General features: G+C 55.5%; 2 protein-coding genes across 4 annotated transcripts; one reads left to right on the top strand and one right to left on the bottom strand.

Annotated features, from left to right (window-relative positions):
- Nucleotides 1-1,227: 1,227 nt before the first annotated feature.
- SAT2 (spermidine/spermine N1-acetyltransferase family member 2) lies at nt 1,228-5,831 on the bottom strand. Of its 2 annotated transcripts, XM_029055885.2 has the most exons (6): nt 5,683-5,827; nt 4,333-4,384; nt 3,664-3,747; nt 2,701-2,802; nt 2,030-2,070; nt 1,228-1,637 (listed from the first exon to the last, which is right to left on the bottom strand). In XM_029055885.2, exons 1-6 carry the CDS (start codon nt 5,752-5,754, stop codon nt 1,470-1,472), a joined length of 519 nt encoding a protein of 172 aa, XP_028911718.1. In that variant the 5' UTR covers nt 5,755-5,827; the 3' UTR covers nt 1,228-1,469. The 2 variants fall into 2 exon arrangements, with proteins under 2 accessions (XP_028911718.1, XP_028911719.1); XM_029055886.1 differs by lacking the exon at nt 2,701-2,802 and having other exon boundaries at nt 5,683-5,831.
- A 5,499-nt stretch (nt 5,832-11,330) lies between these two features.
- On the top strand, nt 11,331-19,904 carry SHBG (sex hormone binding globulin). 2 transcript variants are annotated; one of them, XM_029055883.2, is made up of 8 exons: nt 11,331-11,549; nt 12,032-12,132; nt 13,286-13,475; nt 13,720-13,881; nt 14,729-14,897; nt 16,578-16,720; nt 17,930-18,155; nt 19,522-19,904. In XM_029055883.2, exons 1-8 carry the CDS (start codon nt 11,409-11,411, stop codon nt 19,674-19,676), a joined length of 1,287 nt encoding a protein of 428 aa, XP_028911716.1. In that variant the 5' UTR covers nt 11,331-11,408; the 3' UTR covers nt 19,677-19,904. The 2 variants fall into 2 exon arrangements, with proteins under 2 accessions (XP_028911716.1, XP_028911717.1); XM_029055884.2 differs by lacking the exon at nt 17,930-18,155 and having other exon boundaries at nt 11,342-11,549.
- The last annotated feature ends 6,574 nt before the right edge of the window (nt 19,905-26,478 follow it).

Raw genomic sequence — 26,478 nt, 5'->3', positions numbered from 1 at the left:
GAGGCCTCCTGCACCAATCAGGAGGGGAGGCGAGGGGCAGGGGCGCGCTGATTGGCTGAGGCCGCCTCCAACGGCTGGCCCGTGGAGGAGGGGCACGCGACCGTCCTGCCCCGGCCATTGGAAAATGCGGCACCGTTAAGCCCTTACCTTGTGCTAAGCACTGTGTCCAAAGCGCCGGGGTGGCTAGAAGCCAAGTTAGAAGCCGATTCTCCCCCGCTTCGACTGTAAGCCCGTCAGTGGGCAGGGATGGGCTCTATCTGTTGCCGAATTGTCCATTCCAAGCGCTTAGGCCAGTGCTCTGCACGTAGTAAGCGCTCAATAAATGCTACTGAATGAATAATGTTGGCATTTGTTAAGCGCTTATTCTGTGCAGAGCACTGTTCCAAGCGCTGGGGTATACAGGGTCATCAGGTTGTCCCACGTGAGGCTCGCCGTCTTCATCCCCATTTTACAGATGAGGTCAGTGAGGCCCAGTGAAGTGACTTGCCCACCGTCACACAGTTGACAAGTGGCAGAGCCGGGATTCGAACCCGTGACCTCCGAGTCCCCAGCCCGGGCTCTTTCCACTGAGCCACGCCGCTTCCAATGAAGCCGCTTGGCCCAGGGGACAGAGCGCGAGTTTGGGAGAAAGAAGGACCTGGGTTCATTCATTCCCTCAATAGTACTTATTGAGCACTTACTATGTGCAGAGCACTATAACTAAGCGTTTGGAATGTACAATTCGGCCACAGATAGAGACAATCCCTGCCCAATGACAGGCTCACAGTCTAATCGGGGGAGACCGATGGGTTCTAATGCCCACTTGGCCACTACTCTGCTGTGCGACCTTGGGTGAACCACTTTGCTTCTCTGAGCCTCGGTTTCCTCCTCTGTAAAATGGGGATAAAGACTGCGTCCAGCCGGATTAGCTTGGATCTAGCCCAGTGCTTAATACAGTGCCTGGCACATAGTAAGCGCTTAACAAACTAGTAGTTTCCCAAGCACTTAGTACACTGCTCTGTACATAGTGCTGAGTAAATACGACCGAATGAATTATCTGGACACCTCTGACAATCCAGGTGAGCCCCTAGCATTAATTCTCCAGGCCGAGAAGTGCTTTAGCACTGCTGCCTCTCTCCTTCCCTGAGGGGAGCGAATAATAGAGTCCTCTTGCTAGTGATTCTGGTTTATTTTTCAACCGACGGGGGCAAAGTCCTTGTCACTTTTTCACTAATGAATCTTCCCCACCAAACTTACTAACTGTCCTTTATTTTTCCACTAGGAGAAATCCATTTGGAGGAGCCAGGGAATGCCGAGAGGCTGGTGGGGGGAAGGGGCGAGGGAAAGTAGGTCGACTGGATTTTGGGAGACTGGGTACCCGAGACCACAGAGGGAGTGAATAGAGTAGGCTGGGGGGGAAAGAACAGAGATTCCTCCCGGAGGTTGGTGGGGGGGACGTTGGAAAGAGGGCGAGGATCCTTTGATGCCTGTCACTTTCCTGCCAGCTCCTTGAGGGCAGCCGTGTTGAAGAGGAAGGTGTGCCAGCCCTCGGCGGCAGACAGGTCCTCGGCCTTGCGAGCCTTGTAGAAATGGGCAGCCTGCTGATTCCAGTCCAGCACCGCCAGGCGACACTGTGAGCAGCCGTTGGCCAAGGCCTCCTGCAAGGGGAGCGGGGACGGGGGAGAGGTCAGCTGGGTGTGGGAGCTGGATCTGAGAGCCGAGTGCGGGAGCTTGGAGGGGCCTGCCCGGGCCGAGGGATGGTGAGTGACCCGGGAAGCCATCCTCCTCACACCTCCTCCTCAGTGGAGGGCAACAGCTCCTTTGGCAGGTGATGCGGCTGGCCCCAGCCTGAAGGGCAGACAGGTCTTATCGGAGTTTGGAACCAGTATTTCAGCTCTTTCAGGGCTCTAGAAGACCATCCCTCCTCTCCCCCACACCCACACACACACCCACCCCTCTCCCCCCAGGGAACCACTCAGTTCCCCTTTTCCAAGGCTCCCCCTCAGAGAGACCCCCAGTTCCCTCCCCCCCCCCCAACTCCTTTTCTCACCTCTGCCACTTTACTCAGTATTTTGGAACCAATCCCTTGACCTGTTGCAGAGACCCAAGGGTTATTAAAAATAATAATTATTATTGTGGTATTTGTTAAAGTGCTCAATATGTCCCAGGTACTGTACTAAGCGCTGGGTGTGATAAAAAGATAATCAGGTTAAACCTAGTCCCTGTCCTACACAGGGTTCACAGTCTTAATCCCCAGTTTACAGATGAGGGAATTGAGGCCCAGAGAAGTGCCGTGACTTGCCCGAGGTCACCCAGCAGACTAGTGGCCGAGCCGGGATTAGAACCCAGGCCCTCTGACTCCCAGGCCCGGATTCTTTCCGCTAGGTCGCTCCGCTTCTAGTGGTATGGATTGATTTGGAGGGGAAAAATTGCCTGGGTACTAAGGGGCCGGGGGAGGGAAGGTAGGGTTTGGTTGATCGAGCGGGTGGGTGAGTGATAAGGGCCAAGAGGGCTGGGGAACGGAATGTCTAAATGCTAGGAAAGAAAAGAGAAACAGCGCCTCGGTGAAAGGGAGGAGAGCTGGGAAACGGGATAATCCGGGTTCCCCTGGGACTGGGAAGGAGGACCGGTAATTAGAGGTTGGGCAACTGAGTCCTGGGAAGAAGGAAGTGGGCCCGAGGGCCAGGAACACCTGGGCTGGCTTCGCCCCACCCCTCTGACCCCGATATTCCGGCATCACGTATAAATCCTCCAGGTAAACGCTTCGCCCCTTCCACGTGCTGTAGATGAAGTAGTAAAGGCCGAAGCCCACCACGCCGGGACCTGGGAGACGCAGCAAAACGGGGGAGGGGGGTCAGTAGGGGGCCAGGTCATTCATTCATTCTATCGTATTTATTGAGCACTTACTATGTGTGGAGCACTGGACTCTGCGCATTGGAGAGTACAATACAACAATAAACAGACACATTCCCTGTCCACAACGAGTTTACAGTCTAGAGGGGTGGAGACAGATGTCAACAGGGGGAACCAGGGCTGGGCAAGTTCCCTGTGGGCAGAACGTGTCTACCCACTCTGTTATTTTGTACTCTCTCAAGTGCTTAGAACGGTGCTCTGCATACAGTAAATGTTCAATAAATAATAATAATTTATTGACTATATATTGAATAATAATATCTGTTGCTGAATTGTACATTCCAAGTAAGCGCTCAATAAATACTATTGAATGAATAATAATTGTGGTGTCTGTTAAGTGCTTACTATGTGCTAGGCACTGAACTAAGTACCTGGGGTGGACACAAGTAAATCGGGTTGGACACAGTCCCTGTCCCACGTGGGGCTCACAGTCTCAATCCCTATTTTACGGATGAGGGAACTGAAGTCCCGACAAGTGAAGCGACTTGCCTAAGGTCGCAAAGCGGACAATTGGCGGAGCTGGGATTTGATAATATAATAATGGTATTTGTTAAGCATTTACTCTGTGCCAAGCACTGTTCTAAACGCTGGGGAAGCAGGTTGTCCCATGTGGGGCTCACAGTCTTACTCCCCATTTTACAGATGAGGTAACTGAGGCCCAGAGAAGTTGAGTGGCTTGGCCAACAGGCCCGGGCTCTCTCCACTACACCACCACTGACTGATTGATTGTGGAGCCGATGGGCGAGAACTCTGGGTTCTGGAGAATCTTACCGTTTGGGTTCCTCTGCTCCGGGGGAACTTCGGCTACCAAGCATCGGAAAAATGGGTTCGCTCCAAAGCCATCGGCCTTCAGGCCTGCCCGGGGGTAGCGAGGAATGGATGAGGTGGAAGGGATGGGGCAGGGAGGGACCGGGTGGGGAGAAAGGAGTAAAGTGAAGGGGGTAGGGTGGGAGACAAAAAAATTTAAGTCTGGCATAGATGCTATCCTCTACCTCCAGGTTCCAGACATCTTGTAAATGTTATTTCTCTCAACATCTGTCTCTCCCTCTAGACTGTAAACTCGTTGTGGGCAGAGAACGTATCCATTCTATAGTTAGAATGTACTCTCCCCAGTGCTTAGTGCAGTGCTGTACACACAGTCAACATTCAATACGTATGACTGACTGATTATATGCTATAAATGACTCATTTATATTATTTATAATTATTTATACGAATGTCTCCCCCTCTAGGCAGCTCGACATGGGCAGGGAACACATCTACTAACTCTCTTGTCCTCTCCCAAGCGTTTAGTACAGTTCTCTGCACATAATAAGTGCTCAATAAATACCAGCCATGCCAGTCCCCGTTCCCCTTCTAGGTACTAAGTGTCTTTTCCCAGGACCCACCCCAAGGTTTATATGAAAGGGGGCGGGGGAGATGGAGTATCGGGTCTCGGACCTTCTTCGGTGTTCTTCACCTGGTCGGTGAGATTCTCAAACTCGGCTAATTCCTGAGAATGGGAAAGGAGAGGATGGTATTAGGCGTTGGGATACTCTGCACTCATTCCCCCAGGACACATTTCCCCCAAGAGGCCTTCCCCAATTAAATCTTCTATTTCCCGGCTCCCTCTCCCTTCTGCGTTATCTATGACGCTTGGATCTGTGACCTTTGGGCATTTGATATCCCCCCCCAGCCCTAACCCCACAGAATTTATGCCCATATTTTAATTTTAGGTATTATTATTTCTATCGATGCGTCTCCCCCCTTTGACTATCAGCTCATTTATGGGGACGGATCTGCTAATTCGGCGGCACTGTATTTTCCCAAGTGCTTAGTCCAGTGCTCGGCACACAGTAAGCGCTCAGCAAATACCACTGAGAAATGTCTGTCTCACCCCCTAGACTGTGAGGTCATTATGGGCAAGGAATGTGTCGACTGATAATTGTATGGTCCTAAGAGATCAGTACATATTAAGTGTTCAATAGACTGTTAGGTCGTTGTGGGTAGGGAACGTGCCTATTTATTGTTCTGTTGTCCTCGCCGAATCGCTTAGTTCAGTGCTCTGCACATCGTAAGTGCTCATTAAATATCGATTGACTGACATCGATTGATTTTTTTTTTAATGGGGTTTGTTTAGCACTTACTATACGCCAGGCACCGCACTGAGCGCTGGGGTAGATAGAAGCACATCGAGTTGGACGCAGTCCCTGTCCCACGTGGGACTCATAATCTTCATCCCCATTTTCTGGACGAGGGAACTGAGGTCCAGAGAAGTGAAGTGACTTGGCCAGGGTCACCCAGCGGACGAGCCGGGAGGAGGACCACTCCTGTGCTGAGTGACGGCTGTGTCCTCCCTCCTCCGCCCTGTCCCCCTGAAGGGGTCCCTGGCGAGGCTCAGTGGCAAGAACCCGGGCTTGGGAGTCAGAGGTCATGGATTCGAATGCCGACTCCGCCGCTCGTCAGCTGGGTGACTTTGGGCCAGTCGCTTCACTTCTCAGGGCCTCTTGGACCTCACCTGTCAAATGGGGATGAAGACGGGGAGCCCCACGGGGGACAACCTGATGACCTTGTATCCCCGGGCGCTTAGGACAGTGCTTGGCACATAGTAAGCGCTTAACAAATGCCGTGGGGCAACCTGATGACCTTGTATCCCCCGGCGCTTAGGACAGTGCTTGGCACATAGTAAGCGCTTAACAAATACCAACATTATTATTATTATTATTATTATTCCTCCCCGCCCCCGGCCTGGCTCGCACTCGTTAGGCGTTAGGAGGTGTGACCTCCCCGGCCCCCCGGGCTGTCACGCACCCGGATCATCCTCATCACGTCCCCGCAGTCCGTGTCGGCGGCCTCCCGGACCCGCACCTGGCCGGCGGCCATCCCTCCGCCCCACCGACCACCGACCACCGGCCACCGAGCAGCGGGGAGGAGCGCGGGGAGGCGGGCCGGGCCCCACGTCCTTCCGCCGGATCCCGCCGACATCCGGTCCCCCGCGGGGCCGAGACCCTCCCACCGGACCCCCGCACCCCGTGGCTGGTGGAAAGAGCCCGGCCTTGGGAGTCCGAGGTCATGGGTTCGAATCCCGACTCTGCCACCTGGCAGCTGTGGCACTGTGGGCAACTCACTTCACTTCTCAGTTCCCTCTTCTGTCAAATGGGGATGAAGACTGGGAGCCTCACGGGGGACAACCTGATGACCCTGACCCAGCGCTTAGAAAGAGTAAGCGCACAGAGTAAGCGCTTAACAAATACCAACATTATTATTATTATTATTATGTCTCTCTCGGGCTTGGGAGTCAGAGGTCGTGGGTTCTAATCCCGCCACTCGTCAGCTGGGTGGCCTTGGGCAAAAAATTTCGCTTCTCTGGGCCTCAGTTCCCTCATCCGGAAAATAGGGATGAAGACTGGGAGCCCCACGTGGGACCAACCTGATTATCCTGTATTGCCCCCCGGCGCTTAGAACAGTGCTCGGCACATAGTAAGCGCTTAACAAATGCTAATCACTGTACACACACCCCCTAAACCCCGCCCCCTCACGCTCTCTCACACACCCATACATAGTGTTGGTATTTTGTTAAGCGCTTACTATGTGCCGAGCACTGTTCTAAGCGCTGGGGTAGACACAGGGGAATCAAGTTGTCCCACGTGGGGCTCACAGTCTTAATCCCCATTTTACAGATGAGGGAACTGAGGCCCAGAGAAGTTAAGTGACTTGCCCAAAGTCACACAGCTGACAAGTGGCAGAGCTGGGATTCGAACTCATGACCTCTGACTCCAAAGCCCATGCTCTTTCCACTGAGCCACGCTACACACACACACACGATGATGATGGTGATGATGATAGTATTTATTAATCATCTGTGCCAAGCACCGTTTTAAGCGCCGAAGTAGATCCAAGGTCATCAGACAGTTCCCCCCTGGGGGTCCCCGTCTTCATCCCCGTTTTCCAGATGAGATCACTGAGGCCCAGAGAAGTGAAGTGACTTTCCCACAGTCATCCAGCTGGCCGGGGGCAGAGGCGGGATTAGAACCCACGACCTCTGACTCCCAAGCCCAGGCTCTTGCCACTCAGCCACGCTGCTTCTCAAGACCCCCGTGGCCCCCCACTTCTCTCTCTCACGCACACACTAAACCCCTACCCCTCACGCTCACATTCATTCAATAGGATTTATTGAGCGCTTACTATGTGCAGAGCACTGGACTCCTAATAATGTTGGTATTTGTTAAGCGCTTACTATTCAACAGTATTTATTGAGCTCTTACTATGTGCAGAGCACCAGACTCCTATTGGAGAAGCAGTGTGGCTCAGTGAAAAGAGCGTGGGCTTTGGAATCAGAGGTCATGGGTTCGACTCCCGGATCTGCCACTTGTCAGCTGTGAGACTGTGGGCGAGTCACTTAACTTCTCTGGGCCTCAGTTACCTCATCTGGAAAATGGGGATTATCCGTGAGCCTCACATGGGACAACCTGATGACCCTGTATCTGCCCCAGTGCTTAGAACAGTGCTCGGCACATAGTAAATACCAACATTATTAATAATGTTGGTATTTGTTAAGCGCTTACTATTCAATAGTATTTACGAATAATAATGTTGGTATTTGTTAAGCGCTTACTATGTGCCGAGCACTGTTCTAAGCGCTGGGGGGGATACAAGATGATCAGGCTGTCCCACGTGGGGCTCCCAGGCTTCATCCCCATTTGACAGATGAGGTCACTGAGGCCCAGAGAAGTGATCTTCCTACTGCCCACCCCCTCACCGTCCCCCGTTCTCGCCTATCCCACTGTCGACCCCAGGCCCACGTCCTCCCGCCGTCCTGGAACGCCCTCCCTCCTCACCTCCGCCAAACTCCCTCTCTTCCCCTCTTCCAAGCCCTGCTGAGAGCTCACCTCCTCCGGGAGGCCTTCCCAGACTGCGCTTCCCCTTTTCCCTCTGCTCCCTCTCTGCCCCCCCCTTCCCCTCCCCTCCGCTAAGCCCCCTCTTTCCCCCCTTTCCCTCTGCTCCTCCCCCCTCCCTTCCCCTCAGCACTGCGTTCATTTGTGTAGATTTTTATTACCCTATTTATTTTGTTTCTATTTATCGTGATTATGTTAGCTTGTTTTTGTCCGTCTGTCTCCCCCGATTGGACTGTAAGCCCGTCATTGGGCAGGGATTGTCTCTATCTGTTGCCGAATTGTACATTCCAAGCGCTTAGTACAGTGCTTTACACACACACCTCCCCATAGACCCCGCCCCCTTTCACTCTCACGTACATACACCCGCTAAACCCGTCACGCGCGCGCACACACACCCACAAAAAAAAACCCGCCCCCTCATCGCACGCGACCTCTAAGTCCCGCCCCCTCACCGCGCGCGGCCTCCAAGCCCCGCCCTCTTTCCGCGCGCCATCTAAACCCCGCCCCTTCCACCGCACGCGGCCTCTAAGCCCCGCCCCTTCACGCAGCCGCGCACGTTGCCTCCAAGCCCCGCCCCCCAGCGCACGCGGACTCTCCCCCCGCCCCCCCCGGCCTGGCGCGTTCTGACCACGCCCCCTCCTAGGAGGCCACGCCCCTTTCTGATATAGCCACGCCCCCTTGAGCGGACCGAACGAGTCTTTGGGGTGAAGATGAATAATAACAATCATAATAATGATAGCATTTGTTAAGCGCTTACTACGTGCCAAGCACTGTTCTAAGCGCTGGGGGGATGCAAGGTCATCAGGTGGTCCCCCGTGGGGCTCCCAGTCTTCATCCCCATTTTCCAGATGAGGGAACTGAGGCGCAGAGAAGTGAAGTGACTTGCCCCAAGTCACCCAGCTGACCGTGTGGCGGAGTCGGGATTAGAACCCACGACCTCTGACTCCCAAGCCCGGGCTCTTACCACTGAGCCATGCTGCTTCTCTGAAAGTTCTCTAAACGCTAAAAAGTTTTTAAAAAATAGGAGCACTGAAGGCTTCTGGGAGTTGTAGTTGACCACTTTTTGGAGGGGGCCGTTCGAGGAGCAGGGCGGGGGTCGGGGCAATAAGGGCACTGTAAGATCTAGGCTGTAAGCTCCTTGTGGGCGGCAGCGGGGCCTAGTGGAGAGAGACCAAGCCGGGAGTCAGTGGACCTGGATTCTAATCCTGCCCCCACCACTTGTCCGCTGTGTAACCTTGGGTAAGTCGCTTCACTTCTCTGGGCTTCGCTTCCCTCATCTGTAAAAGGGGGGTTAAATCCTGTGAGCCCTTTGGGGGACAGGGACTGTGACCGACCTGATTCACTTCTATTGGCCCCAGCGCTTAGAACAGTGCTGGTCACATAGTAAATGCTTAACGAATACCACAATTATTAGTAGTAGTTTCTCAAGCACTTAGTCCAGTGTTCTGCACCCACCGAGTGACAGTATTCTGCACACAGCGAGTGCTGAATCAAGCCCTTAGCACAGTATTCTGCACACAGTAAGCACTCAATAAATACGATTGAATGAATAAATACCACTGATTGATCGAGGATCTCAGAATCTCAATCCGTGGGTCTCTGCGTCCTAGAGTCCCAGCTTGGGAGTCAGAACACCTGAGTTCTAATCCCTGCCCCGCCACATACCAGTTGGGTGACCTTAGGCAAGTCAATTCTCTTTCAGAGTCCGTTTCCTAACTTGTAAAATGAGGATTCAGTCCCTGTTCTCCCCCTTCAACTTAGATCACGAACCCCGTGTGGGACAGAGATGGTGTCTGACCTGATTATCTTGCACCTTCCCCGGTGCTTAACGGATACCTATGTATTTGTTAATATATTTGTATTTGTTAATGTGTGAATTTGTTTCTCTCGTTGACTGCCCGTTAGGGTCTCTGCCAGATTTGGTGTCTTCATCTCTCAGGAAGGAATGGGAGAAGAGGAAAGGAGCCCTGAGTCAGGGAAGGCCTCTTGGAGGACATGGGCCTTCAATAAGGCTTTGAAGGCCGGGAGGGTCATTGACCGTGGTACATGAAGAGGGAGGGAATTCCAGGCCACGGGCAGGATGTGGGTGAGAGATCAGCAGCCATATAGACGACAGGGAGGTTCAGTGAGTAGGTTGGCATTAGAGGAGTCAAGTGTGCAGGTTGGGCTGTAGTAGGAGAGCCGCGAGGTGAGGTGAGACGGGGCAAGGGGATTGAGTGCTTGAAAGCCAAACGTGTTTGGCTACAAAAACACGTTCCCATCAATCAAGTAATCAGTAGTATTTTGGGAGCCCCATCTGTGTTCCGGACACTATGCTAAGCCCTTGGGAGAGTACAGTTCATCCCACTGATTGACTTATTGATTGACTGACTCCAGGAAGGGGGAAAGGTGGGAAATATAATAATAATAACAAAGCCATGTGGCCTAGTGGAAAGAGCCTGGGTGTGGGAGTCAGAGGATCTGAATCCTAATCCCAGCTCTGCCACTTGCCGACTGTGTGACCCCAGGCAAGTCATTTCACTTTTTGGGGCCTCAGTTTCCTCTTCTGTGAAATGGGGGTTGAAAATGTCAGCCTCATCTGACCCCGATTAGACTGTAAGCCCGTCAAACGGCAGGGACTGTCTCTATCTGTTGCCGACTTGTTCATTCCAAGCGCTTAGTACAGTGCTCTGCACATAGTAAGCGCTCAATAAATACTATTGAATGAATGAATGACAGGGTCTGTGTCCAACCTGTGCCTGTTATATTGTTGTGCTGTACTCTCCCAAGCGCTTAGTACAGTGCCCCGCACACTAAGCACTCAATAAATTTGACTGATTGCCATCTAGAGGGACAGAGTGAATGCTCAATAAATACGGTTAATCGATCGAGCGGCTACGGTCCCTGTCCCATGTAGGGTTCGCGGCCCAAAGGAACAGGAGAACAGGGATTTTATCCCTATTTGACAGATGAGGAAACTGAAACCCGGAGGAGTAAAGTCAGTCGATCATGTTTATTGAGCACTTACGAGGTGCAGAGCACCGTACTAGGCTCTTGGGGTGGTCCAACATAACAATAAACAGACACAATCCCTGCTCACAGCAGAGTCATTGGCCCAAGGTCACCCGGCAGGCAAGTGACAGAGCTGGAATTAGAACCCCGGTCTCCTGACTCCCAGGCCTGAACTCTTCCCATCGGGTCACGTTTCTCCTCACTGGGCGGGGGACGGGGGATGACCAATGCGTGAGCCGCTCTCACGGTGTTGGCGGACACCGCGGCTCTCTGTCGGTCAAGCGATCGATACGGATGGCGGGGTCTCCTCGACCTGGGACCCCATTCCTCCCTCTCTCCCTCCCCCTCTGTTTGCCCTCCTGGCTCCGCTTCCCCCGGCTCTGCCAGGGAGAGGTGGGGGTGGGTCCGTATCTGCTGGTCTATCTCAGTTCCTCTCCCGCAGACGAACCCCCCGGGCTCTGTCCCCACCCGCCGGCCCCTGCCTCGTCCCCCGCTCCCTCCTCTGCCCACGCACCTACCTACCTTTGACCCTCGCTCCCGCCCTCTCTGGAGTCCCTCATCAGGTCCTTCACCTCGGCCCCTGCCGCCAGCGGGAGACTGGTTTGACTTGGCTCTCCGCTCCACCTCAGAGTCGTCCAAGCCCAGTGGAGGATGGACACCCGGCCCCGGCGCCCCCGCCCCCCGGCCCCCCGGCCCGCTCTGGCTGACCTACCCCTGTGGTCCCTGCTGCTGCTGCTCTTGCTGCCGCCTCCTGGAGCTCCGTCCGATTCCACACCTGCGCCGAGCCCTCAGGTGCCTGAGACACCTTGGGCAGATCCAAGGCCGGGGTGGAGGTGGCTTGGTCCATTCTCAGGAGGGAGGAGAAGCCTGTGGGGGAGCTTGGAGGTCATATTTTTTTTGCGGGGCGGGGGCATTGATGGGGAACCCAAAATTCAATCCCAGAACCAGCCCAGTGGAGGGAGGAAGGGAGGTTGGGGGTATTCGGGGGGGTGGCAATGCCTTGGGGCCAAGGGATGATGGAAAAAACTGGTTCAGTTCCGTGGGGCGGAGGGGAGGCGATTCTGTGGGGCACCTGCATGTCGACATTGTTGGATTTCTCCGCGTTGGGCTTTCTGTTCCTCGGTCTCTGTCTCCCATCCATCTTGTGCTCCCCCCCCCGCCCCCCGAAGCTAGCGTCTCCCTTTTTGCCCTGGCTCTTGCTGTCTCTCTCTCCCCAATTCTCCCGGGTCCCAGCTCCCCCCGGCACCCCCCAACCCTCCTGTTCCCCCCGCCAGAGTCGCCCAGCCAACTTGGACTCAGACGCCCTGCACCTTGGCAGTCATGGGAGGCTTGGGCCTGTCCTTAATATGACCTTTGACCTCACCAAGGTCACTAGGTAATCATCATCACCATCGTAATAATGATAATGATAATCATAGCAATAATATTTGCAATGGGGAAGACCCCGGGTCCCTGGGGGATCCAGATCTCTGTCCCCCCTCCCGACTCCACCTCTCTCCCTCATCCCCACCCACTCTCCTCCTCTGCCCCCCGGCCCCCCGGCCCCTTCCCTGACTCTGCCCTCTCTTCCACCTCCTCCCCTTTCGTGTAACTCCATTCGAGGACCCACGCTGCACCTCTCCTGAACTCATCCGCCCCAGTCGATCGTTAGTATTTATTGAGCGTGTCCGACTAAGTGCTCAGAACCACCCTAAGCGCTTGGGAGAAGCAGCGTGGCCAGGTGGTTAGAACATGGGCCTGAAGGACCCGTGTTCTAATCCCGGCTCCGCCACTTGTCTGCCGGGTGACCTTGGGCAAAAAATTTCACTTCTCTGGGCCTCAGTTCCCTCATCCGGAAAATGGGGATTTAAGACCGTGAGTCCCATGTGGGACAGGGACGGTGTCCAACCTGCGTAGCTTGTGTTTACCCCAGCGCTTAGTACAGCGCTGGCCACACAGTAAGCACTTAAAAAAATAGACATTGAGCGAGTAGATATGATCGATCCCTGCCCTCCAGGGGCTTACAATCCAGCGGGGGCATTAGGACGCTAAAACGAATTGCAGATTGGAGGAAGAGGGAACAAATGAGGATATGAATGTGGGGGCTTTAGTACAGTGCTTTGCACACAGTAAATGCTCAATGAATATGATTAATAATAATAATAGAGTGGGGTGAGGTAGGGAGAATAACCAAGAGTGCGGTGAAGTGAAAGTAAGGGAACGTAAGGTGTGAAGACATAAAAATCACTCAGGGAAGTCCCCTCTAGACCGGAAGCTCCTTGTGGGCGGGGAGCATTTCTACCATTTCTGTTCTATCGGACTCTCCCCAGCGCTTAGTACAGTGCTCTGGCACATGGTAAGCGCTTAATAAATACCAATGATTAATCAGAGAAGACCTCCTGGGAGAGATGTGAGTTCAGAAGGACCCCTTTACCCAACCCAAAACCCCCTCCCCCGGGACCTAAGATGGGCCCCCCCTCCCCTTTCCCCTAATTCTACCCCCTCCCCCTCCCCCTCCTCCTCCTCCTCCTCTTCTCCCCTTCCTCCAGGGCCACCTCCTACTTCGACCTGCGCACCTGGGACCCAGAGGGGGTGGTGTTTTATGGGGACACGGACCCCAATCTCGATTGGTTCCTGCTGGGGCTGAGAGAGGGTCGAGCGGAGATCCAGATAAACAACCCCCACGCCCAGGTGACGGTGGCGGGGGGACCCAAACTCAACGACGGGAAATGGCACCGGGTAAGAGTCCTCCCACGCCCCTCCCCAGCATCCCCCCGCCAAACCCATCCTCTTCCCCTGCCCTGGACCATCCTCTCCTCACCGCCCCCCGTCCCTGCTCCTGTCTTCCCCTGCACCCCACCCCTTCCCAGCTCCATGGCACCTGATTTTATCAGCGCAAGGGAGCGGATTGCTTGGGTCCCTGGGGTCGGGGGGGTGGGGGATCCGGGCCCGGCTCCACCCTCCGTCCGCTTCCCCCCGCCAGATGGAGGTGACGAACAAGCAGGACATGGTGTTGCTGGCCATCGATGGGGATGAAGTGCTCACGCTCCGCCAGGTCTCGAAGCCGCTCGCTGGGGCCCCGCTGCCCCTCATGAAGATCGCCCTGGGAAACCTTCTCTTCCCTCCCAGCAAACTCCGCCTCCCGGTGAGCACCGGAGGACCCGAGGACCGACGGACAGGGAACCGGGGGTGGGGGGGGTGGGGAGAGAGGACGAGCCAATCAATCCATCAATGCTATTTACTGAGCGCTTACTAGGTGTGGAGCACTGTACTAAGTGCTTGGGAGAGGACAATACAACCCAGCAGGTGGAGGCGGGGGCAGGGCACGAGGGAGAGAGGAAGAGCCCATCAGTCAATCGATCAATCGGTGGTATTTATTGAGCGCGTACTGTGGGCGGACCGCTGCACTGAGCGCTTGAACGTACAATACAACAGAGTTGGCAGATACGTTCCCTGCCCGTAATGAGTCTACAGTGTAGAGGAAGACCGTAACGAGTCTAAGTCTAGAGGAAGAGGCAGACAATATGAATAAACAATTTATAACGCATAATTTCAAGATGTGTACCGAAGTGCTGTGGGGTGGGAGTGGGGCAAATATCCAAAGGGCACAGATCCAAGTGCACAAATGGAGCGGAAGGGAGAGGGAGCTGGGAAAAAGAAGCTTTCCTCGGGGAAGGCCTCTTGGGGAGGACATGACCTTAATAAGGCTTTGAAGGTGGGCAGAGTGAGGGTCTGGCATATTTGAAGGGAGAGGACGGGGGAAAGGGGTTGGCGGCCAGGTAGATGAGATAAGGGTGCAGTGAGGAGGTTGGTGTTAGAGAAGTGGAGTGGGCGGGCCGGGCTGGAGTAGATCGGAGGGGTGAGGTAGGAGGGGGCCAGCCGATTAGGACGCCTAGCTCCCATGATGTCTAGGGGCCAGGCGGGAACCCACAGGGAAGGGGTTGGGGGGCAGGGGGTATATTCTCAGAACCCTCTTCCGTTTCCCTCCGCAGCTGGTCCCGTCCCTGGACGCCTGCCTTCGCCGCTCCATCTGGCTCGACGTACCCTTGGCCTCAGTTTCCCCCCCGCCTACCCGACGGTCACCCCTCAGGGCCTGTGAGCCTGACCCCGGCCCCGGGGCCTACTTCCCGTCCGGATCAGAGGCCCAGTTTGCCCTTAGAGGTGAATCAGGAACGTTCACTGTCTTCTAATAATAATAATGGTACTTCTTAAGCGCTTACTATGTGGCAAGCACTGTTCTGAGCGCTGGGGTAGATGCAAGTTCATCAAGTTGGACACAGTCTCTGTCCCACTTGGGGCTCATACTTTTATTCCCATTTTACAGATGAGGTAACTGAGGCACAGAGAAGTGAAGTGACAGGCCCAAGCTCACTCAGCCGACATGTGGAGGAGCTGGGATTAGAACCAAAGTCCTTCTGACTCCCGGGGCCGGGCTCCATCCACTAAGCCACGCTGCTTCTCCTGGCTGGGCCCATATTTGGGGCCATCCTCATCGATGGGATTTATTGAGCACCCCCCCTTAGGGAAGCCCGGTCCCTGCCCCTCCAAAGAGAGACAGGGCAACATTCAAGCGTCGGGAGCATAAATCTACCAGCAGCTACAGACAAAATTGACCAAGGTGAATGGGGCTGATGACCCTGAGCGTGCTGAGAAGCAATCCATCAATCAGTCAATCGATCGCATTTACTGAGCGCTTACTGTGTGCAGAGCACTGTATTAAGCACTTGGGAAAGTTAGAATGTAACAGAGTCGGTAGACACGTTCCCTGCCCACGATGAGTTTACAGTCTGGAGGGGTGTGGCCCGGGCCTGGGAGTCAGAGGAGGTGAGTTCTAATTCCGGCTCCACCGCTTGTCTGCTGAGTGACCTTGGTCAAGTCACTCCACTTCTCTGGGCCTCAGTTCCTTCACCTGTAAACTGGGGATAAAGGCTTTGAGCCCCAAGTGGGACATGGACTGGGTCCAAGCTGATTAGCCTGTATCTACCCCCCAGCGTTTAGTACAGTGCCTGGCACATAGTAGGCACTTAAAAAATACCATTTTTTTTTTTTTTAAAAGAATCTTCCTCGTAGGATTGCCCCCACAGTGGTTTGAGGCTGGGGTAACAGCAACCTCTGGTCCAGAAAAACATGGTGTGTACAGGAGCCAGGTAGTGAAGTGGACTTTGAATCTTCATCATCATCAATATTATTTATTTATTTTAAAAATAGTATTTGCTAAGCACTTACTATGTGCCAGGCACTGTTTTAATGCTGGGATAGATACAAGTCATTTAGGTCGGACACAGTCCCTGTCCCGCACGGGGCTCGCAGTCTAAATAGAAGGGAGAACAGAACCGAGGCACGGAGAAGTGAAGCGATTATCCCGAGGTCCCACAGCCGACACGGGGCAGAGGTAGGATTAGAACCCAGGTCCTCTGACTTCGAGGCCTGAGCTCTTTCCACGAGGCCAGGCTGCTTCGTTGAGCTTTTACTCTGGGCAGAGCACTGTACTAAGCGCTTGGGAGAGTAGAATTCCACAGAGTTGGTAGATGCGCTCCCGGCCCACGACGAGCTTCCAGTCCTAGTGGCGGGGAAGGATTTCCGGGCAGTCATGGGGATCCCCCCTCCCGGCCACGAAGCTGGTGTCCCCCAGTATGGGGGGGAACCTGTGGTTTGGGGACCGGGGGACCTCTTCCTTTCTCTCCTGTCGACTGGAAGCTCGTTGTGGGCAGGGAACGTGTCTGCCATCTTGGCGGTACGGTCTCTCGCCGGCGCTCAGTACAGGGTTCTGCACCCAGAGAGCGCCCGATGTAGACCACCGATTGATTGACCGTCCTCCCCTTTTCTCTCTCCCCGTCTCAGACCTCGGCCCCCCAGGAGCGGATCCCTGGAACTTCACGGTGGAGCTGGGGCTGCGGCTGGTGGGAGAGGGCGGGCCCACCCGGATCCTGGCTTTCGGGACCCCCGACGGCGACCCCCTGCTCAGCCTGCACCTGCAGAACCAGGTGAGTGCAAGATGAGGAGCGAGAGGGCGGGACCCCCACCCCACGACCGCTCGCTCCCCATCGCCCCCCCTCCGGCCCCCGCCAGCCCCCTCCCCAAAGCCGGAGGGGGCGGGGCCTCACCGCCAGGGGGCGGAGTCTACCCCGCCCAACCCTCCCCCACCGCCCATATGGGGCGTGGCCTCATCTGAAGGGGGCGGAGCCTGTCCCGCCCAATCGCTCCCCATCGCCCTCACTCGGGGCGTGGCCTCACAGGAAGGGGGCGGAGCCTTCCCCGCCCAATCTCTCCCTGACACCCGCCCCAGGCTGGAGGGGGCGGGGCCTCAAGGAAGGGGGCGGGGCCTGCACCGCCCAATCGCTCCTCACCGCCTTCCAGGGGGCGTGACCTCATATTAAAGGGGCGGAGCCTGTCCCGCCCAATCGCTCCCTGTCTCCCCCCCCAAGATCGGAGGGGGCGGAGCCTGTCCCACCCAATCGCTGCTCACCGCCCACTCCGGGGGCGTGGCCTCACTGGAAGGGGGCGGAGCCTGTCCCCCCCAATCGCTCCCTGTCTCCCCCCACGGCCCCAGACTAGAGGGGGCGGAGCCTGTCCCATCCAATCGCTCCCTTGGGGCGTGACCTCGCGGAAAGGGGCGGAGCCTGTCCCACCCAATCGCTCCCTGTCCCCCCCCAAGATCGGAGGGGGCGGAGCCTGTCCCACCCAATCGCTGCTCACCGCCCACTCCGGGGGCGTGGCCTCACCGGAAGGGGGCGGAGTCTGTCCCCCCAAATAGCTCCCTGTCTCCCCCCACGGCCCCAGACTAGAGGGGGCGGAGCCTGTCCCACCCAATCGCTCCCCGGGGGCGTGGCCTCGCGGAAAGGGGGCGGGGCCTGTCCCACCCAATCGCCCCCCAAGATCGGAGGGGGCGGAGCCTCTCCCACCCAAGCACTGCCCCGGGGGCGTGGTCTCATCCGAAGGGGGCGGATCCCGTCCCGTCCAATCGCTCCCCGCCGTCGTCCTCCAGGGGGCGTGGCCTCACAGGAGGGGGCGGAGCCTGCCCCGACCAATGGCTCCCCGCCGCCCCCAGGGGGCGTGGCCAGAGAGGGGCGGGGCCCATGGAAACCCCTCCCTCCCTCTCGTCCTCCCTCCGGGCAGGCGGTCGGGAGAGGGCGGGCTCCGCGTGTGTCTGGGCGCGTGTCTGTCTGTGTGTCTCCGTGCGTCCGTTCCTACAGGCCTTCGTGCTGTCGGCGGGGCCGGGGCCGGGGCCGGGGCGGGCGCGTCTGGCCCGGGGCCCGGGGGTCCGGGCCGCCCCTCTGGTGCTCCGCCTGGGCCCGGCGGCCGCCTGGCTGAGGCTGGGGCCCCGGGAGGCGGCGCTGCCCCTGCCCCCGCCGCGCTTCGCCGCCGTCGCCGCCCTCTGGGAGCAGCCCCACGGAGCCCTGCTCCTCGGCCCCGGACCAGGTACCCGGGAGGGCGGAGCCGCGAGGCGCGGGGACACCAACTGTCCGATCCCACCGCCTGGCGCAGCGCTCTGCACCTTGCAAGCGCTCAATAAGTGCGATTGGACGAGTGAACAGAGACGGCGTGTCTGTGGGGTGTGTGTGGGCGTGCTCGCCTGTGCGGGTGTGCGTCCGTGGGGCGTCCGGGTGTGTGCATGCGTGTGGGTGTGTGTCTGTGGGGTGATTGCATGTGGGGGGGGGCGCGTCTCTGCGCGTTTGTGAGGCATGGGGGGGGGAGTGTATTGGGGGGCGGGGGGGCGGTGATGTGCATGTGTATGGGGGGTGTGCATGGATGTGGGGGGGTGAGGGGGGGTGTGTGTGGAAGGTGGTGCGTGTCTTTGGAGGGGGGGGTGTAGGGGTGAAGGAGAGCCTCAGGAGAACGTCTGGAAACATCAAGCGCTTAGTACGGTGCCCTGCACACAGTGAGTGCTCAATAAATGCTATTGAATGAATGAATCTGGAAAGCGGGAGGGGCAACGACCCGGGAAGAGACGGGGGGAGGAGGGCTGCCTGGAGGCGGTGCTTGAGGAAGAATAACCGGGGGGGAGAAGGGGGGACTTAGAGGGACCCAGCTGGAAGGGGGGATGAAGGGGCTGGGGGACCCCCCACCCCCGCAGGCCTCCTTTAAGGAAGGGGGTCCACCGAGGAGGGGGCCGGAGGGGGCAGAGGGGGACCCCCGGCGAGACTCAGCTGGGAAGGAGAGGGGAGAAACTACAGACGGCCGGGGAAGCCCCTGCCAGTCACTCAATCCCTGATCGATCAAGCAAAGGTTTTTATTGAGCACTTGCTATGTGCAAAGCGCTCTAATAGCCACTTGGGAGACAACATTCGTTCACTCAATGGTATTTCTTGAGCGTTTACTGTGTGCAGAGCACTGTACTAAGCATTTGGGAGAGGGCATTCATTCAATAGTATTTATCGAGCGCTTACTATGTTCGGAGCACTCCACTACGCGCTTGGGACAGAATATTCTTTCATTAAGAGGTATTTATTGAGCACTTGCTACGTGCGGAGCCCCGTACTGAGTGCTTGGGAGAGGACATTCATTCATCCGACGGTATTTATTGCACACTTACTATGTGCGGAGCACCGTACCGAGCGCTTAGGAGAGGACATTCATGCTTTCCATGGTATTTATTGAGTGCTTACCGTGTGCGGAGCACTGTACTGAGCACTTGGGAGAGAGCAGTACGACAGAATCGGCAGACTGGCTCCCACCCGCCATAAGCTGCCGGTCTCCCAGAATCTGGAGAGCCGGGACCACGTGAGGCGGGGTGAGGACACTGTGCGTGTTTGGGCCGAGCCGTGTCCCCCTTCCCTCCCCGCAGGATCGGACCCGCGGGCTTCTCCGGCCGCTTTCTGCCTGGAGAGGCTGCTGGCGCAAGGCCAGGCCCTGGACCCGGACCGAGCACGAAGCTTGAGCGACGCCATCTGGAGCCACAGCTGCCCCCGGAATCCCGAGAACGCCACCCAGATTCCCTGATAGATGGTCCTCAGAATCCCGGGAACCCCCCCCAGATTCCCCGATAAACGCCCCCCTCACCGCGCCCCTCCCAGCCCGTAGCCGTTGCTGCTTCCCCCTGCCCCCCGATAATAAGCAATCGATCGGTCCATGGTATTTATTGAGCGCTTACTATGTGCAGAGCCCTAGACCAAGTGCTTGGGAGAGGATAATACCACAGAATTACATTCCTTGCCCGTAAAGAGCGGACGTAAAGTGTTTCCTATGTGTCAAGCCCCGCGCTGAGTGTTAGGATACAAGATAAGCCGATCAGAGACCGTCCCAAACCTGTATGAGGTTCGCAGCCTTGGTGGGTATTGAATCCCCATTGAACAGATGAGGAAACTGAGGCCCAGAGAAGTGAAGCGACTCACCCAAGAGCACACAGCAGGCGAGCGGGCAGAGTTGAGATCAGAGCCCAGGTCCTCTGGCTCCCAGCCCCAAGTTTTTCCACGCTGCAGCCCCCTGCTATCCCGCTCGGTTCCTCCCCCCAAATCCCATGTCTTCCCCGACCCCCTCCGCAGAGTCCGTTTCTCCCAGGGACCCGGACAAACACCGTAGTCAGATGGAGGCCCCGGGGGAGAAATGGGGAAGGCAGGAGCAGCGTGGCCTCTAGCGGAAAGAGCCCGGGCCTGGGAGTCGGAGGACCTGGCTTCTAATCCCCGCTCCGCCACTTGTCTCCCGTGTGACCTTGGACGAGTCACTTCACTTCTCTGGGCCTCCGTTCCCTCATCTGTCAAATGGCAATTAAGACTGGAAGCCCCACGTGGGACATGGGCTGTGTCCAGTCTTAATTAGTTGGGTCCACAGCCAATCAATCTATCCATGGTATTTGTCGAGGGCTTACTATGTGCGGAGCACTGCACTGAGCGCTTGGAAGAGTCCAAGTTTACGGCGCTTGGTACATAGTGTTTAGTAATCTGCAGAAGTAAAAATGGCGATTATGACTGGGAGTCCCCCGGGGGACATGGACTGTGTCCAACTTGATGACCTCGGATCTCCCCCAGTGCTTAGAACAGTGCTTGGCAAAGAGTAAGTGCTTAACAAGTCCCATAATTATTATCTACCCCAGCATTTAGTACAATGCCCGGTACATAGCGAGTGCTGAATAAATATCATTTTTTAAAAAAGTCCTTGATTAGCCTGCTTTTGCATACAGTGCCTGGCACATAGTAAGTGCCTGGAAATCTGCGTCTGTAAAATGAGGATGAAGACCGTGAGCCCCATGCTGGACACGTAGATTAACTTCTATCTACCCCAGCGCTTAGCTCAGTGCCGGCCACGTGGTAAGGGCAGGGAATGTATCTGTTTATCGACCTCTCCCAAGTGCTTAGTCCAGGGCTTTGCACACAGTAAGAGCTCCTTAAATGCGACCGGATGAATGAATGAATGCAACAGAACTAGCAGCCAGGTTCCCTGCCCGTATGGAGCTTCGGCAGAGGAAGATCTGGGGACAGATAGCGGGGGAGGGGGTTTGGAGGTGGGGGAGGCGCCTCTATCTCTCCGAGTTGGGGGTCAGTGCCCTGGTCAGGCAGTTGAATTCCCAGACGCGGCTTCTCTCCGGGCCATTAAACAGGAACTGGTCTCTGCTGGTCCGACCTAAGACGACCAGACTGACCCAGTTCCCCCCTCCCCCTCTCCAGGGGACTCAAGCCTCCCCCGGGACCCCCAGCTCTGGCCTCCCCTCCTGGTTTTTTTTACTATCTTTATCGCCCATCAGCCAGTTGTATTTATTGAGCGGTTGAAAAGTGTGCAGAGCACTAGACTAAGCGCTTGGGAGGGTACCATATAAGAATATAACAGACACATTCCCTACCCACAACTTGTCGTTCGGTCGTATTTATTAAGCACTTACAATGTGCAGAGCGCTGTCCTAAGCGCCTCGGAGGACACTAAAACAGTGACAATCCCTGCCCACAGGGAGCTCACAGTCTAGAGGCGTTCTGTGTAAAGCTCTGTTCTAAGCGCTGGGGTCGGCAGAAGCCCATCAGGTTGTCCCCCCCGGGCTCACCGGTTGTCTCGGGACCCAGGAGTGCCGGGCCTGCCGGGCAACCCGAGGGACCAGGAAGTCAGAGAGCCGGGGAGGCCCCCGACTCCCTCCCTCCCTCCTCCGCACCGGGAGCACCTGGAAAGGGCCCGGGCGGAGAGGGGCCGACTCCCTCTGAGTCAGGCTCCCGGAACAGCGCGAGGGACCCAGGTGTCCCCCACCCCCGGATCCCGGCAGTTTCAACCGATCTCTGGGCCTCCAGAGGAAGGGAGATTTTCCAACTGGCTCCTCGCCCTCCCGGAGATCAAATCTCACATCTCCTGCACCGAATAGGAGGTTAACGATAATAATAGTGGTGGTATTTGTTAAGCCCTTACTGTGTGCCAGGCCCCGTACTAAGTGTTGGGGTGGATACAAGCAAATGAGGTTGAACCCGGTCCCCGTCCCACATGGGGCTCGCGGTCTTCATCCCCATTTTAGGGATGAGGGAACTGAGGCACAGAGAAGAGAAATGATTTGCCCAAGGCCCCACAGCAGACAAGTGGTGAGCCCGGCATTGGGCCGGGATTGTCTCTATCTGTTGCTGAATTGTCTATTCCAAGCGCTTAGTACAGTGCTCTGCCCATAGTAAGCCCTCAATAAATACTATTGAATGAATGAATGGTGGAGGAGGGATTAGAACCCACGGCCTTCTGGCTCCCAGGCCCGGGCTCGACCCACCACACCGTGCTGCCGTGTCCCCCCGTGGCTCTGGGCCGGGACGGTCTGAGACGGGAAAGGATAATCGAAGGGTTGTCGAGTGGGATCAATCGATCAAACGTATTTACTGAGCACTTACCCTGTGCGGAGCACTGGACTGAGCGCTCGGGAGAGTACGACACAACAGACACGGTCCCTGCCCACGATGAGTTTACAATCTAGAGGGGGAGAGAGATGATAATATAAAAATCATATAATTGAATAACTGGAAATATATCATTTCAAGATATCAATCTTATTTAGGGAGAGCTTACTGTGTGCCTCTAGAGCCCCGGACAAGATGGATGCGTTCCCAGAAGCAGTGCGGCCTAGTGGAAAGCGCACAGGCCTGGGAGTCAGAGGACCTGGGTTCTAATCCCCGCTCTGCCACGTGTCTGCTGTGTGACCTTGGGCAAATCACTTCACTCTGCCTCAGTTCCCTCATCTGTAAAATGGGGTTCAGGACTGTGAGCCCCGGGTGGGACAGGGACCGTGCCCAACTGAAATTGTATCTCCACCAGCGCTCGGAGCGTGCTCGGCACATAGTAAGCGCTTAACAAATACCACAACTCGTAATTATTACTACCCCCAGAGAGTTTACAGTCTAGAGGGGTGGAGGTTGATTTGAAAGCCGGCTCTTCCCCGGCCGCTTCCCGCTCCGGTTCACCGCCAGACTGGGTGTTGACAAATCTTCGGAGCAAAGACCCCCAGCCTCCTTTTTCAGGGGGTCTCCCTTCACCTTCACCCCGCCTCCCGCACCTTCTAGAAGGATGTTTTTCCTCGAAGGGTTTATCTTCGCTCTCTCCTGCTTCGTGGTTGGAAAGAGGAGTGGGCTTAGATGAGCCCCAAGCTTGTACCCTGGAGGGGAGGCGGGGAGATGGAGGGATGAGTTCGAATCCCGGCTCTGCCATTTGTCAGCCGTATGACTGTGGGCAAGTCACTTCTCAGTGCCTCAGTTCCCTCATCTGTAAAATGGGGATTAAGACTGTGAGCCTCACTTGGGACAACCCGATGACCCTGTAACTCCCCCAGCGCTTAGAACAGTGCTCTGCACATAGTAAATGCTTAACAAATACCAACATTATTATTATTATCATTAATCCCTGCTCCGCCACTTGTCTGCTATGTGGCCTCGGGCAAGTCGCGTCACTTCTGGACCTCAGTGACCTCATCTGGAAAACGGGGATTAAGACTGTGAGCCTTACGTGGGATGGGGACTGTGTCCAACCTGATTTGCTTATATCCACTCCAGCGACTGGCACAGAGTAAGTGCTTAATAAATACCATTATTATTATTATAATTGTTGTTATTATTAAGAGTTGAGGCCTTGCGAGGGGGCAGCTGTCCCTGACCTTGGAAGGGAATGAAACTGGGGAGGGGGAGGGACCAGAACCTCAGAAGGACCGAGGATGGGGAATCGGGAGGGGGGAGAGAAGAAGCTCCCCAGGATCCCGCGATTCCCCCCCACCCCGGCCCAGGACAAGGAGTCCCCGAGCTCTGACCTCCTTCCCCGCCACCTCCGTCCCCAGGCGGCCCGGGCTGGATTCCTGATGGCTTATCACATCTGGCTGTCCACACCCGCTCATTAAATCCAACTTTGCACATGTGTCACCTGGCTCTCTCTCCCCCCACCCCAAGGACACCTCCTGGCGCCCTCCCCCCACCCCCCAACTCTTCCCCTTTCCTTTCGGATCTCTTAGGGCCCTCAATTGTCCCGCTCTGCCCCGACCCTACTCCCCTAGGATGGAAAAACAGAAATCTAGGCCCTGGGGAATTTTCTCTGCTCACACCTCTGACATTGGTGGGGTGCGGGGAGAAGGGTCATCTTGGGGGGAGACCACACCTCTTAAGGGTCTGCGTGGACTCCGTCTCTGATGGAAAAGGGGGGCCCGCTCTCTCCTGGACCTCAGGTCTCTCTGTCTCCTTCCTTTCCTCCCCTCTAATCCCTAGATGAGCTTTTCTTTTTTTTTTTTTTGCCTTTTTTTCCCCTTATCTTCCTACTTTGACCCTCCGCCCCTACCTTTCTCAGCTTGTTTTCCTCAAACCACCTCACGGTCCCCAGCCTGACCCTGTCCGGATTTGGAGGAAGGGCCTGGGGAACCGGGTACAGAAGGGGAGGGGGCCGGGCTGGGGGCACACCCAACCTCCGTTAGAACGGGTCTTTCCATCAGCGGTATCTATTGAGCCCTTACTGCGTGCAGACTGAAGACTCTAAGATCATTAATAATTATGGAATTTTTTAAGCACTTACTATGTGCCAAGCATTGTTCTAAGAGCTGGAGTAGATACAAGTCAATCAGGTTGTGAACAGTCCCTATCCCATATGGGGATCACAGTCTTAATCCCCATTTTTATAGATGAGGTAACTGAGGCCCAGAGAAATGACTTGCCCAAGGTCACCCAGCAGTTAAGTGGCGGAGCCGGGATCAGAACCCGTGTCCTCTGACTCCCGGGCCTGGGCTCTATCCACTAAACCAGGCAGCTACTTCTTATATGTCCATCCACTCTGTTATATTGGACTCTCCCAAGTGCTTAGTACAGTGCTCTGCACACAGTAAGTCCTCATTAATGCCATTGATCGATTACAGAACACTGCGCTAAGCGCCTCCGTTTATGTACATCTCCTTCTACGCCCACTAAATCCCCTCTCTGTAATTTATTTCAATGTCCGCCCCTTCTCGGTGTAGCTTCCTGTGGGCAGGGATGGTGCTCACTAACTCTTTTGTATTGTACAGTGCTTAGTACAGTGCCTGGCACATAGTAAGTGCTTAACGAATACAAAAAATATATGTATGTATGTACATGTGTGTATATATGTACAAATATATAGGGGCACACACACACACAGAAACGCAAACTCCTATTTGCTATTTTTGCGGCAACCTGTTGCCTTTATGAGTTTCCACCTGTTCTCAGTGTCTGTGACTCCATCAGAATATACTAATATTAGAATTAGGATCTCGAGGGCCAGATTGTAAATTATTTTGTAGTAGACGCTCTCAAACACCTAGTACAGTGCTCTGCACATAGTAAGGGCTCAATAAATACGATTGAATGAAAGGAAATGTGTAGGGATCAATACATCCTGGACAGAAGGTTTGGGTTTGGGGGAAAAGGGGATCCAAGGGTGAAGTCTTTCACACTATTTCTTTTCTCTCAGTACTGTACATGTGTCCGGTGCTCTCCCCAGCGCTTAGTGCAGCACTCGGCACACAGTGAGCGCACAATAAATCCCTCTGACTGATTGATTGATTAATCTCTGTCTCTCATCGTGTCCCTGAGAGAAGCGGCCTGGCCAAGAGGAAAGAGCCCAGGACCTGGGTTCAAGTCTGCGCTCCACCGCTTACCGGCTTTGAGACCTTGGGCAAGTCACTTCAACTTCTCTGGCCTCAGTTTCCTCATCTGCAAAATGGGGATTCAATACCTGTTCTCCCTCCTACTCAGACTGTGAGCCCCATGCGGGACCTAACTATCAGGGGTCTGCCCCGGCACCTAGAAAGAGCGTGGCCCGTAATAAACCAAATACCTCAGTTATTATTATGAGTATCGTATATTTGTATTGTATAATACTCTCCCCAGTCCTTAATACAGTGCTCTCTGTAACTACACAATCAATTGAGCACTTACTGGGTACAGAGCACTGCAGTAAGCGCTGGGGAGAGTACACTATAACAGAGTTGGTAGCCACATTTCCTACCCACAAGGAGCTTTCGATCAATCGGTGGCACTGATTGAGCGTTTCCTGTAGGCTTTGCTGCGTTACCTTGGGCAAGTCACTTAACCTCTCTGTGCCTCAGTTACCTCACCTGTAAATAATGGGGACTGAGATCGTGAGCCCCACGGGGGACAGGGACTGACTCCACCCTGATTAACTTGGATCTACCCCAGTGCTTAGAACAGTGCATGGCACATAGTAAGCGCTCAACAAATACTACAATTATTACTGTACTAGGTGTTTGGGAGAGTTCAGTACGACAGAGTTGGGCGTAGTGGCTAGAGCCCGCGCTTGGGAGTCAGAAGGTCATGGGTTCTAATCCCGGTTCCGCCACCTGTCTGCT

This window comes from Ornithorhynchus anatinus, chromosome X5 (genome assembly GCF_004115215.2).
Source record: "Ornithorhynchus anatinus isolate Pmale09 chromosome X5, mOrnAna1.pri.v4, whole genome shotgun sequence".
Classification (NCBI taxonomy): Eukaryota; Metazoa; Chordata; class Mammalia; order Monotremata; family Ornithorhynchidae; genus Ornithorhynchus; species Ornithorhynchus anatinus.
The sequence above is the reverse complement of the archived record's forward strand: the minus strand, read 5'-3'. Positions and strand labels throughout refer to the sequence as shown.